The following is an 11,999-nucleotide window of genomic DNA, read 5'->3' as shown; positions in this document are numbered from 1 at the left end:
ATTTTATTTTACGACACTCGATCGTACGTAACTTTTTTCTAATTTAAAAGCTGGGGTAAATCTGTGCTTCAGCGTGACACACTTAAGTCCCACTAACACACTAACCCTACGAGTACCTTGTGGGTGTGGCTTTTTAATCCTTTCATGTGTGATGAAAGATACAACTCTTAACGCAGTTTTCCGGGATTAACATTAGTCTGGGTGGTAACAAAAGCTGAGGACAAGCCTTCAAGCTTCAATTCACTCTGTCTACAAGAGGCGGGCAGGTCAGGCGTGGATCAAGGCCGGAGAGGACGACACCTCTAGGCCACAGCAAGTAAGGGCTGAGCGCGACGCCCCAACCGAAGAAAACTGCCCCACACCGAGCGGTCTCCTGACACCCCGAGCAGGTGCTGGCCTCCGAAAACACGTGTGGGAGCAGTGGGGACAGAGCTCCTGAAGCAAAAAGGAACCGCAGGTAACTGTCACACCCCACTCTCGCCAGAATAACACCTCCCCGATACTAACTCCCCACCCCGGAGTGCCCCGGCACAAGATGGCGTCGCGTCACGTGCGCAACGCGGTGACGTAGGACGGCGGCCCGCAAGGAGGGACGGCCCTAACCTCACCCCCCACGCTTAGTTACTCAGTTTTGCCCCCCTTCTCTCCCCCGCCCCCGGCCTGGTGTAGATCATGCCGCCAGTGGCGGCCCTGACTGCCGAGGAAACGGTAGTTTAGGACAGTTTGCTGTTACGTGACACTGATTCTCCCCGCCCCGCCTGACCCCTGAGAAAGAGGCACGTCCCCGCCAAGTGAGGGGGTGGGGAAGTGGGTAGTGAATTCGGATCCACCTGGGAGGGGGGAGTGGAAGTTCCCGCCCCGGACAGCAGCGAGGCGGCAGCCACAGGTAAGCGGGGGGGCGGGGGTGGGACGGGCTCCCCTGTCCCCGGGCAAGGGGAGGGCGCGGGGGCGCGGCGCCGGCGGGGACACCAAGCCGGGTTGCGTGCCTGGTGGGGGTCGCGCGGGGCGGCCAAGGTGGGGGAGGGGTGCGGAGGGCGCGCGGCGGAAGGGGGAGGGGCTGCCCGCGGTTCCGGTTCTCCTAACTTGGTCCCCGGCGCCCCTTCAGTCGACGGTCTACTCCTTCCTCCCTCTCGCCTGCTGCCCCCCCCCAATGAAAATTAAACCGAAGACCTCCTGCCGCAGGGTGGCTTTCGCCTCTGAAGCCGCCCCTCTGTGGCCCAAGGCGAGCGCCCTCCGTCGAAGGTCTCGGGCTTGGGGCGGGAGCCGCGGGGAGGGCGGCGTGGCCTTGGCCTCCGCGCGTCTTCCGCCGAGCGCGGCCCGAGACCGGTTATCTCCGCCCGGGACCCCGCAGAGCACGCCGGGCGCCCTCGGGGTGCGGGGCCCAGGACGCTTGCTGTGTGGGCAGAGCCAGCCCTTATCCTCTGGGAGCTTCTAGTCGAGTGGGGAGACAGACGGTAGAATAATCACACACACCCTAAACAATCACGGAAAGGTGCAGCCAGCAGGCGAGGAAGGGGAGTGTGGAGTGACAGAGCTCGTCTGTTTACATCCGGACAGACGATCAAACTGAGCAAACGTTCTCTTTGATTTTCTCCTGTATCACAAAACTAAGCATGGTATTTCTTAGCGTCAGCTACGCCGTGGAGCGTCCCCCTTGATCTCTTTACAGTTATTGTAGATGTTAATCACTAGTTGTTTTGTCAGCTTTTGAGGCGTAATGGGCTAAAATAGTCATTGGGAGCCTTTACGTTTCTGAGGCTTATTCAGCATAGATTTGGCAAGCATCTGTCAAACTGGCCTCGTTTGTACACTATGTTTGCAAAATTCGTTTTATCCTGAAAATTTCATTACCAACAGAAATATGCAGTTTTTTAAATGCTGTTTTTCCTATAGACTTTATAATATGCAGTTTACTCGGTGTCTCAATTAGAATCACTACTGTGTCGCTAAAGACGAGTATGTTAAGTCTATTATTTGCAGTTGTCCTTTAAGGTTCGGCTTCGTCTGTGCTACATCTTGCAGTACTACTGTATCACCAGTAGGTGGTAGTACCTTCAAAAATGCTTTTTTTTTTTTTTCACATGTCATCCCATTTATACTAATGAATTTTCAGCTCTAAAGTAGGGTGTTGTCTTGTGCCTGAATTTTCCTGTTTCTAAAGCTAGGTTGGAGTAATTGTCTAAAGATATTTTGTTAACCATTATTTCTATCAGTTTTAAGTAGGTAAACCCAACTAAACACATTGATTTATTCAGCAGTAGTAAGTGCAAGGTATTATATTGGGAACAGGATGTGGTCTTTGACTCCCTAGAGCTTGCGTTTTGGTAGGGACACAGAAAACAGGCCATTACTATACTGTGATAATAAGTGCCATGAAAGGTGGGGGAAGCATGTGCTCTGGGGATACAGCCAAAGCTTCTAGACCAGTTTAAAGGAGTCATGAAAGTTTGCCTGGAAGTATAAGTCATAGGAATAGGCCGCTTGAAGAGGAATAGTGTTTCTGGCAGACGGAATAGCGTACATGAAAGCCTGAAGGTGAGAGAAAGCGGTGCAGGCACATTTGAAGATCTGAAACAAATTCAGTATGACTAATAGCAATTTTGAGGGGAGATTGTGAGTTGAGTTGTGGAAATGTTGAGCAAGAGACTTCTTGCCCGCAGGCTTCTACATCATCTATAGGTGGAGAAACTTAAGACCCTCTTCATTCATCAGATGAGAAAACTATATTTGTTGATGTTTACTATTTTACTGCATACGTGACAGTCTGCTGGGCACAGAGCATACATTCACAAGATAGAGGCCCTGTTCTTAGGCACCTTAAGACTGGGGAAAACAGACATGCCTGTGAACGCAGTTCAGTATGTTAAGTAACCTCATTAGAAATAATCTGCAAGGCACAGTGGAACAAGCATTAAGGAAGGAAGGACCTAGAGCAGTTGGGAACATAATGTTTGGGATGAAACTTTGAAAACGAGGAGTTTGTCAGGTGGACAAGTTGGGGGTGTGAAGGTATTCTTGGAAGAGGGGCAGTGTGGAATGAAAGAACATGGATTTTGGCTTAAAACACTTCTGGCCTCAGATCTTGCATTCACATCTTACTGTGAGATCCACAGAAATGGCAATTTCTTTGAGTCTCAATTTACACATCTCTAAAATAGGGAATCCAAAAGCATAATAATAAGGAATCCAGGTGATGATATATAAAGAGCTCTTAGTTTAGTGCCTAGCATATATTCCCTTCTTAACAAGCTTTCTTAAAAGTGCCATGCCTTTACTTTAACATTCTTCATATGTCAGCAGGATCGCAGCCTGCTGTGATTTAGCTCCCCAAATTCATTCCCATTGATGGTACTTTTTTTTTTTCTTCTTTCAGTGTTTATTTTATTCATTTGAAATCCAGTTCGATTCTTTTTTCTTTTTTTTTTTTTTTTTTTTTTTTGCCACACTGCATGGCTTGCAGGATGTTAGTTCCCCGAACAGGGATTGAACCCTGGGGCCACGGCGGTGAAAGCATCGAGTCCTAACCACTGGACTGCCAGGGAACTCCCCCATTGATGGTACTTTTGAAGCTGTGTTTCACTGCCCACTTGTGATTCTGCCCAACTTGGGATTGTTTCATGTTAAGCTTCCATCTGCTGCCTGGGGCTTACTTTATTTTTACAGAAAATGTATGCATAAAATTCTGTGTTGAGCAAGTTTTTAACAGATTGTTAATCTTAACCTTAAGTTTAGGAATAATAGCTTAAAAAAGTAAGCAAATAAAGGTTACATTCTGATAACATCACTAAAAAAATATGTATGTATTGTTAATAATGAGCCGAAGGTATAAAGGCTGCTTTCATTTTGGAAAAATAACTGATTGGTTAATTCCTCTTTAAAAAAATCATAGAAAATAGGCTGTCTTCTTTTCTGTAGGAAATATAGTTGTAGTAATTGTCCAAAGTGTTATTTGCTGACTGTAGTGGCTTTTACTATGAAATGTCTGATGTTTTGTTGATGATGTTAGTTTCCATTAGATATAAGATTTCTTAATAATTTTCTTATGGGGGAAAATCAGTGAGTCACAGTGAAACAAAAGTATCATTTTCAGTAATTTAACAAGGTATTATAAAATCTTTTATAGTTTCTTTCAGTGCTTTAGCATTACATCTTTTTTTTTCCTCTCTGCTCTATATTCTTATGTCTTCTGAAATGGAGTGTTTAAAAAGGCATTTTCAGTAGCGACAGTATGTAGAAAGTATAAAATTCCATCTTTGATGCTGTCTGTATGTTTAGTCTTTGGGATTACACTTCTCTTAGTGTAGATTAAAAATCACTGCACTCTTCCTAAAGAAGGGACTATATATAGCTTAAAAGCAGTTCAAGAAACAACAAGGGAAACACTAGATGAACTTGTCAAAATTTAAAGTTTTAAAATAATCATAGTTACATCATACTGAAAACATTTGTATCAAAATGAAAGAAATAAAATTTATATGAAGAAATAATATAGGGTAATAAGGAAAACACAAGATCTGATAGATGGATGGACAAATAATATGAACAGAGAGCTCACATAACTAATAGAGAATTAAAGAAATGTAAAACAATGTACCATTTTCCATCTATCAGGTTAGTCATGACTAAAAAATTCACGGGACTTCCCTGGCGGTCCCTGGCGGTCCAGCGGTTAAGACTTCACCTTCCAGTGCAAGGGGTGCAGGTTCGATCCCTGGTCAGGGACCTAAGATTCCACATGCCTCGGGGCCAAAAACCCAAAACATAAAACAGAAGCAATACTGTAACAAATTCAAGAAAGACTTAAAAAAAAAACCCTGAATTCTTAAAAAAAAAAAATTCCCATTGCTTTCTCATGTGCTTCTGGTGGACTATAATTCTTTCAGAAAACCTTAAATATTTATACTCCTTAACCAGGTAATTCTCATTTTTAGAATATATCCTATGGAAATAATTTTAATTACAGAAAAAGCTTTATATACTAAACATATTAATCTCAGTATTGTTTTGTTTGGTAAAAAAATGTGAATTATGTACATTCACTGGATGGAATATTATGTAACATTTAAATATGTTTCTATTTGAAACCTAGAAAATATTTGTGATAAATGAAAACAGGATACAAAATTGTACGTACAGTATGTTTATGATTTTTTAAAAGTTGTGGAAAGAGAAGACTGAAAAGAAATTAGACAATATTATAATTAAGTTTTTATCATCCTTTTTCTTTCTGTTATATATTTTCCATGTTAGAAAAAAAGGCTAATGACATATTTAGAGGGAAAAGCATTAGAAACACTTTATGTTTGAGGTGATTTTATACCTTTTCTCAATGGCTAAAAACAGTAGCATCAATCCAGAGTTAAGAATGAATTTACTTTCTGCTGTCCAAAAGGGGGAAAAAAAGAGAAGAATATGCAGGCTTAAACTTCACAATTATTATATTAATGATGCTAAGGGCCAAGTACCTAGTTGCCCGCCCCCCCCAAAAAATTCTTTGAATTGTGGTAAAATACACATAAAATTTACTGTCATAACCATTTTGAAGTATACAATTCAGTAGTGTTAAGTACATTACATTATTGTACCACCAATATACAGAACTTTTTCATACCCATTAAACAACAACTACCCATCTCCCCTCCCTCCAGTCCCTATTAACCACCATTCTACTTTGTTTCTATTGGTTTGACTACTAAGTACCTTAAATAAGTGAAAGCATTCAGAATTTGTCTTTTTGTGACTGGTTTATTTTACTTAACATATGTCCACAAAGTTCATTCATGTTGTAGCATGTGTCGTGATTTCCTTTCTTTTTTTTTTTTTTTTTTGCTGTACGCGGGCCTCTCGCTGTTGTGGCCTCTCCCGTTGCGGAGCACAGGCTCCGGACGCGCAGGCTCAGCGGCCATGGCTCACGGGCCCAGCCGCTCCACGGCATGTGGGATCCTCCCGGACCGGGCCACGAACCCACGTCCCCTGCATCGGCAGGCGGACTCTCAACCACTGCACCACCAGGGAAGCCCACGATTTCCTTTCTTTTTAAAGCTGAATAATATACCATTGTATATGTATATCACATTTTGTTTATTTGTTCATCCACTGATGAATATTTGAGTTGCTTCCACCTTTTAGCTATTGTTAATAATTCTCCTATGCACATAGGTGTACGAATGTCTCTGTAAGACCCTGCTTTCAATTCTTTTGGATATACACCAAAAAATGGGATTGCTGGATCATATAGTAATTCTATCTTTAATTTTTTGGGTTACCACCATATTGTTCTCCATAGCGACCGCACCATTCTACACTCCCAACCACAGTGCACAAATGTTCCAGTTTCTCCACATCATTGCTAACACTTATTTTCTGTTTTTTTAAAAATATATATTAACCAACCTAATGGGTGTGAGGTGACATCTTAATGTAGTTTTGATTTGCATTTCCCTAATAATTAGTGAAATTGAGCATCTTTTCATTTGTTTGCTGGCTGGCCCTCTCTCTTTTTATGTCTTTTCACATAATTAGAAAAACCTTAAATTCTACCCAAATCTTTTACCAGCCTCTTTCTAAGTGGTTCTCCTATTTGACATATTCCATCTCTCATAACCCATTTATTCTCATTCTTACCCAGCCTACATGTCCTGCAATTGATTATCTAGAATCATCTAGATCTTTAGAAACTCCTTAGTTATGGTTTCATTTATTTATTCTGTTCAACCTTTGCTTAATAAGTTCTCTATATTAAACTATGTATGCAATTAGAAACTGTTCCCTAGGGGACTTCCCTGGCAGTCCAGTGGTTAAGACTCTGCACTTCCACTGCAGGGGGCACAGGTTCAATCCCTGGTCGGGAACTAAGATCCCACATGTTGCACGGCCAAAAAAAGAAAAGAAAAGAAACTGTTCCCTAGACTTTAGAAAAGAATGCTTGGGCTTCCCTGGTGGTTAAGAATCCACCTGCCAATGCAGGGGACACAGGTTCGAGCCCTGGTCCGGGAAGATCCCACATGCCGTGGAGCAACTAAGCCCATGTGCCACAACTACTGAGCCTGTGCTCTAGAGCCCGTGAGCCACAACTGCTGAGCCCATATGCCACAACTACTGAGCCTGCGCTCTAAAGCCTGTGCTCCGCAATAAGAGAAGCCACCACAATGAGAAGCCCGCGCACCACAACGAAGAGTAGCACCCGCTTGCTGCAACTAGAGAAAGCCCCCATGCAGGAATGAAGACCCAAGGAAGCAAAAATTAAATTTAAAAAAAGAAAAAAATTTTTTTATTTAAAGAAAAAAAAAGAAAAAGAAAAGAATGCGTGTGTTCCTGCACAGAGGACTATCTTATGTATACCATTTATTAAATTTAAACATGTTCATATGGATCAAAATTCAAAAAATTTAAAGGAATATGGAAGGAAAATCTCTTTTCCCTCTCTGTACCATAGCTACCAGTTCTCTTCCATGGAGGTAACCCAGTTACCAATTTTTAAGCAACTATAGAGTATACTATCCATCTTCTGAAGCTTTTTTTTTTTTTTGCGGTACGTGGGCCTCTCACTGTTGTGGCCTCTCCCGTTGCGGAGCGCAGGCTCAGCGGCCATGGCTCACGGGCCTAGCCGCTCCGCGGCATATGGTATCTTCCCGGACTGGGGCATGAACCCGGGTCCCCCACATCGGCAGGCGGACTTGCAACCACTGCACCACCAGGGAAGCCCTGTAGCACTTTTTATTTGCCATTTTAAAAGGTCTTATCATAGGTCACTACACATGCAGAGCGAAGGTGTGAAAACATGAATCTGGATAAATTGAGCTCAGCCCTTAGTATAGAAAAGCCCTGTCTTGTCCCTCTTAAAAAGTATGCATGTTAAGAAAAGAAATGTCTTAAGATTTTTTGAAAATGAAGTTAGAAAGCATCTTTTAACTTTTTTTTCTCCCCTTACAGTTGATTATGGAAGATTCTCACAAGAATAACGCTTCAGAGACAGCACCTCAGTCTGGTTCAACAGCTCAGGGAGCTCATATTTCTCATATTCCTCAACAGGTAAGGCAGGAACCAGCCAAAACATTGAGCCAGTTAGGAATATTTGTTATGCAGATTAATCTGTTGTTTCAGATCACCAATTACTAACGTTCAAAAAAAGAACCAAGCAAAAGAGAAAAAAAAACCTGTAAAATGTTGAAATGTATGGAAGGAAGGAATATCTGATTTAAATATCTTGTCAAGATCATTCAGTTTTGTTTTCTGTTATACAAAGCATATTTAGTGTTTTAACATGTATATACTTCTCAAAACTTGGGGAGGTAGAGTTCATTTTATGCGGTACATGATTATTTTAGATTTTTTTTCAGACTAATTTTGTTGCTGCATAAGAAAAATGAAAAATTATTTGGCCCTTTGGGCTGACTTGAAATAGAGACTAACAGTTTCAGGAGGCAAACCATCTTCAATTCAACAGATGTATTGTGGATATAAAGGAAATATTTTTGCTGAACTGGAAAATAGGCATATTCATTAGAGAATTTAAGTTGACAGACATGCATAGTGCAGAACTGATGATATTTTTAAAATTTCAAATAGTCTGATCCATGCACCTGACCCACTTCAGGGAAAACAACTGAAACTATGTATTGCCAGTGACAGGATTTGAACTTTCAAGTAAAAATTAGAATTTTGGATAACTTGTATTCACCATTGTGAACTTGACAGCTTCCCAGTAGCTACCAACTTTTTCGTTTCAAAATTGTGTTACAAAATCATGCATGGTATAAGATCCATTCAGAATGCAAGATACACCAATGGATTTTAATGTTAACAGAATACACAGAGTTCAAATTGTACATTGCAGACAACCTTTAAGAAACTACAACCTGTCAAGTTTTAATGTGGTTTCAAAGGAGAATATCCATAGTTATCTGAAAAAACAATTAAAACACCCCTCCCTTTTCTGACTACATACCTGAGTGAGGCCAGACTTTCTTCATATACCTCAGCAAAACAACATATGGCAAATATTTAATGTAGAAGCAGATAAGAGAATTCAACTGTTTTCTATTAACTCAAACATTAAGGAGATTTGCAGAAATGTAAAACAGTGTCATGTCTCTCATGAATTTGGGGGGGATATTTAGTCATATTAGTGAAAATATATCATTTATGTTAACATGTAATGGATTTATGATTGTTTTTATTTTTTTTTTTTTTATTTTTTTTTTTTTTTTTTGCTGTATGCGGGCCTCTCACTGTTGTGGCCTCTCCCGTTGCGGAGCACAGGCTCCGGACGCGCAGGCCCAAAGGCCATGGCTCACGGGCCCAACCGCTCCGCGGCACGTGGGATCCTCCCAGACCGGGGCACGAACCCGTGTCCCCTGCATCGGCAGGCGGACTCTCAACCACTGCGCCACCAGGGAAGCCCTGTTTTTATTTTTTATAAATTTATTTTATTTATTTTATTTTTGGCTGTGTGGGGTCTTCCTTGCTGCACGCGGGCTTTCTCTATTTGCTGTTTTTAAATGAACTGTTAAATAGTTTTTAAATTTCTGTTTAAATTTTAAATGTAAGTATTAGATTAGAAACTGACATAAATGAAATTTCTTTGGGGTCCTTAGTAATTTTTAAGAGTATAAAAGGGTCTTGAGATGAAAAAGTTTGAGAACCAAGCAACTAAAGGATTAATCCTTCAAGCTTGATGCATCCTTCTCTGTTATTTGGCTACATCTGTGAAGAATAATGATATCTTCCCTAGATGGTACTGGAAAAACAATGATAGAGTCTTTCATTTACCTTCTGTTAATAGGGCCCTTCACAGAAATGTTTTAATTCAGTTGGCTTACTTACACATTTCAGTTGTTTTGGTTAGATGTGAATGTTTTCCAGGTTTCCTCAGAAGCATATTTATAGAGATAGAATAAGTACATCTCTAGGTGGTAAATAATTTTATAGTGATTTTTAAAAATAATGTCACTGACTTGCTATCCAAATTCTTGTGGCTTGACTGCTTTATTAGACTCTAACTTCTATAAGGGAAAAGTATCTAATAACAGTAATATTTATTTAGTCATTCAGTATAAGGTGGGGATATAACAGTGAACAGAAGTTTCAGCTCTCATGGAACATACATTCTAGTGTTGGGGAGAATAAAATATATCAGTTCGTAATATGTGCTGTGGAGGCTGATAAAGCAGGGTAGGAGGAATAGGGGGTTGTTGATGGGGATGGGGACTTGCCTTTTTATGTAAGGTGGTCTGAGAAGTCATATCTGTGGAAATACCTCTTCAATTCTATGGACCAACAGCTGTAAACTCTGAGACTGATATGTGCTTGGCATGGTTAAGGAACAGCAGGGCAGCCAGTGTGGTAGGAGAGGGATGAATGAGGGGAGAGGGATACAAGATGAGGCAGAGAGGTTTGGGATGGCAGGGGAGAGTGCCAGATAATGTAGGCCTTGTATGCCACTGCAAGATTTCTGGCTTTTAATCTGGGTGAGATAAGGAACCTTGGGAGTGGTTTTTGAGTAAAAACGTGATTTGACTGATATTTTACAGAGAAAGCACTTTGATATTTTAATAGGATTACTCTGGCTGCTTTGTGGAGTGGAAGTAGGAAAACCAGTTAGGAGGCTGTTACATTGATTGTGCACGAGACAATAGTGGCTTGGACCAAGGTGGTACTAGTGGTGGTGGTGAGATAAAGTTAGATTCTGGATATAATTTGGTTGTGAATGCAACAGTGTTTGCTTTTTAAAAAAAAATTTTTTTAAATTTATTTATTTGGTTTCACCAGGTCTTATTTGCGGCAGGCGGGTTCCTTAGTTGTGGCATGCGAACTCTTAGTTGCAGCATGCATGTGGGATGATCTAGTTCCCTGACCAGGGATCGAACCTGTGTCCCCTGCATTGGGAGCACAGAGTCTTATCCACTTTACCACCAAGGAAGTCCCCCAGTGTTTGCTTTTGGATTGGATATGGGTTTAGAGGGAAAAAGGAGTCAAGATTGACTCTACAGTTTTTGACTTGAATAACAGTAAGAATAGAGTTGCTATTTACTGAGATGGACAACATTGGTGCATTTTTTTTTTCTTTTTGGGGAGATGTTGGCAATCAGGAATTTAGCTTTTGGGCATGTTAAATTTATGATACTATATTTGTTAGTTTTCTTTGCTGCAAAACAAATTACCACAAATTTAGTGGCTTAAAACAATACAACACACATTTATTATCCTAAAATTTCTGTCTTAGTTGGGTTCTGTGCTTCAGAGTTTCACAAGCTGCAATCAAGATGTTGGCTAGGGCTGGCTTCTTATCTGGAGACTAGAATGGAGAAGAATTCACTTCTAAGCTCACTCAGGTTGTTGGCAGAATTCATTTTATTGCAGCTGTAGGACTGAGAACTTTAATTTTTTTAGCTGGAGGCCACCCTCAGCTCTTAGAGGTCTCCTGCAATTCACTGCCACCTGGCCCTCTCCAATAAGTAGTTCACAACATGGCAGCCTGCTACTTTAAGTTCAGCAGGAGAGTGAGAGTGAGTCTGCTGACAAGACAGAGTCTTATATAATATAACATAATCAAGGGAATGATATCCCATTCCTTAGCCATGAAATGTGACATAATCACAGCGATGACGTCCGATCATCTTTGCCTTATTCTGTTGGTTAGAAGCAAGCCACAGATCCCTCCCGCACTCAAGGGGAGAGGATTACACAAAGGCATGAACACCAGAAGGTGGGGACCATAGGGGCCACCTTAGAATTTGTCTGCCAAATCATACAAGTAGATTTGTCCAATAGGTAGTTGGATATATATGGTCTGGAGTCCAGGGGAGAGGTCCAGACTGGAAATATAAATTTAGGCATTCTAGATATATAGGTGGTATTTAAACTCACTGGGTGATTTCTGGCTTCCATTTAGGATGTAGAAAGCTGGAAAGCATATTGCTCCCACTGTAAAACAAGAGTAAGCTATAATATACAAAAATCATAATTTCTTTCGACACATTAGTAGTGGCATGTGGGCA

At 41.2% G+C, this 11,999-nt stretch overlaps 1 protein-coding gene across 5 annotated transcripts in view; it reads left to right on the top strand.

Moving 5' to 3' along the window:
• Positions 1 to 243: 243 nt before the first annotated feature.
• The window catches only part of LOC308624702 (cyclic AMP-dependent transcription factor ATF-1), a 108,895-nt gene continuing 97,139 nt past the window's right edge, over positions 244 to 11,999 (top strand). For 4 of the 5 annotated variants that reach the window (XM_081248251.1, XM_081248248.1, XM_081248253.1 and 1 more), the window contains exons 1-2: positions 631 to 886; positions 7,933 to 8,031. In XM_081248251.1, coding sequence (XP_081104377.1) covers positions 7,939 to 8,031 — 93 coding nt within the window. In that variant the 5' untranslated portion in view covers positions 631 to 886; positions 7,933 to 7,938. Of the gene's footprint in view, positions 458 to 630; positions 887 to 7,932; positions 8,032 to 11,999 lie in introns of those variants that run through there. The other variant, XM_081248249.1, reaches the window with a different exon arrangement.

The sequence above is a fragment of the Mesoplodon bidens genome, assembly GCF_964165515.1.
Source record: "Mesoplodon bidens genome assembly, chromosome: 11".
Taxonomy (NCBI): Eukaryota; Metazoa; Chordata; class Mammalia; order Artiodactyla; family Ziphiidae; genus Mesoplodon; species Mesoplodon bidens.
Note: the sequence above shows the minus strand (reverse complement) of the source record. Positions and strands in the feature narration are given on the sequence as shown.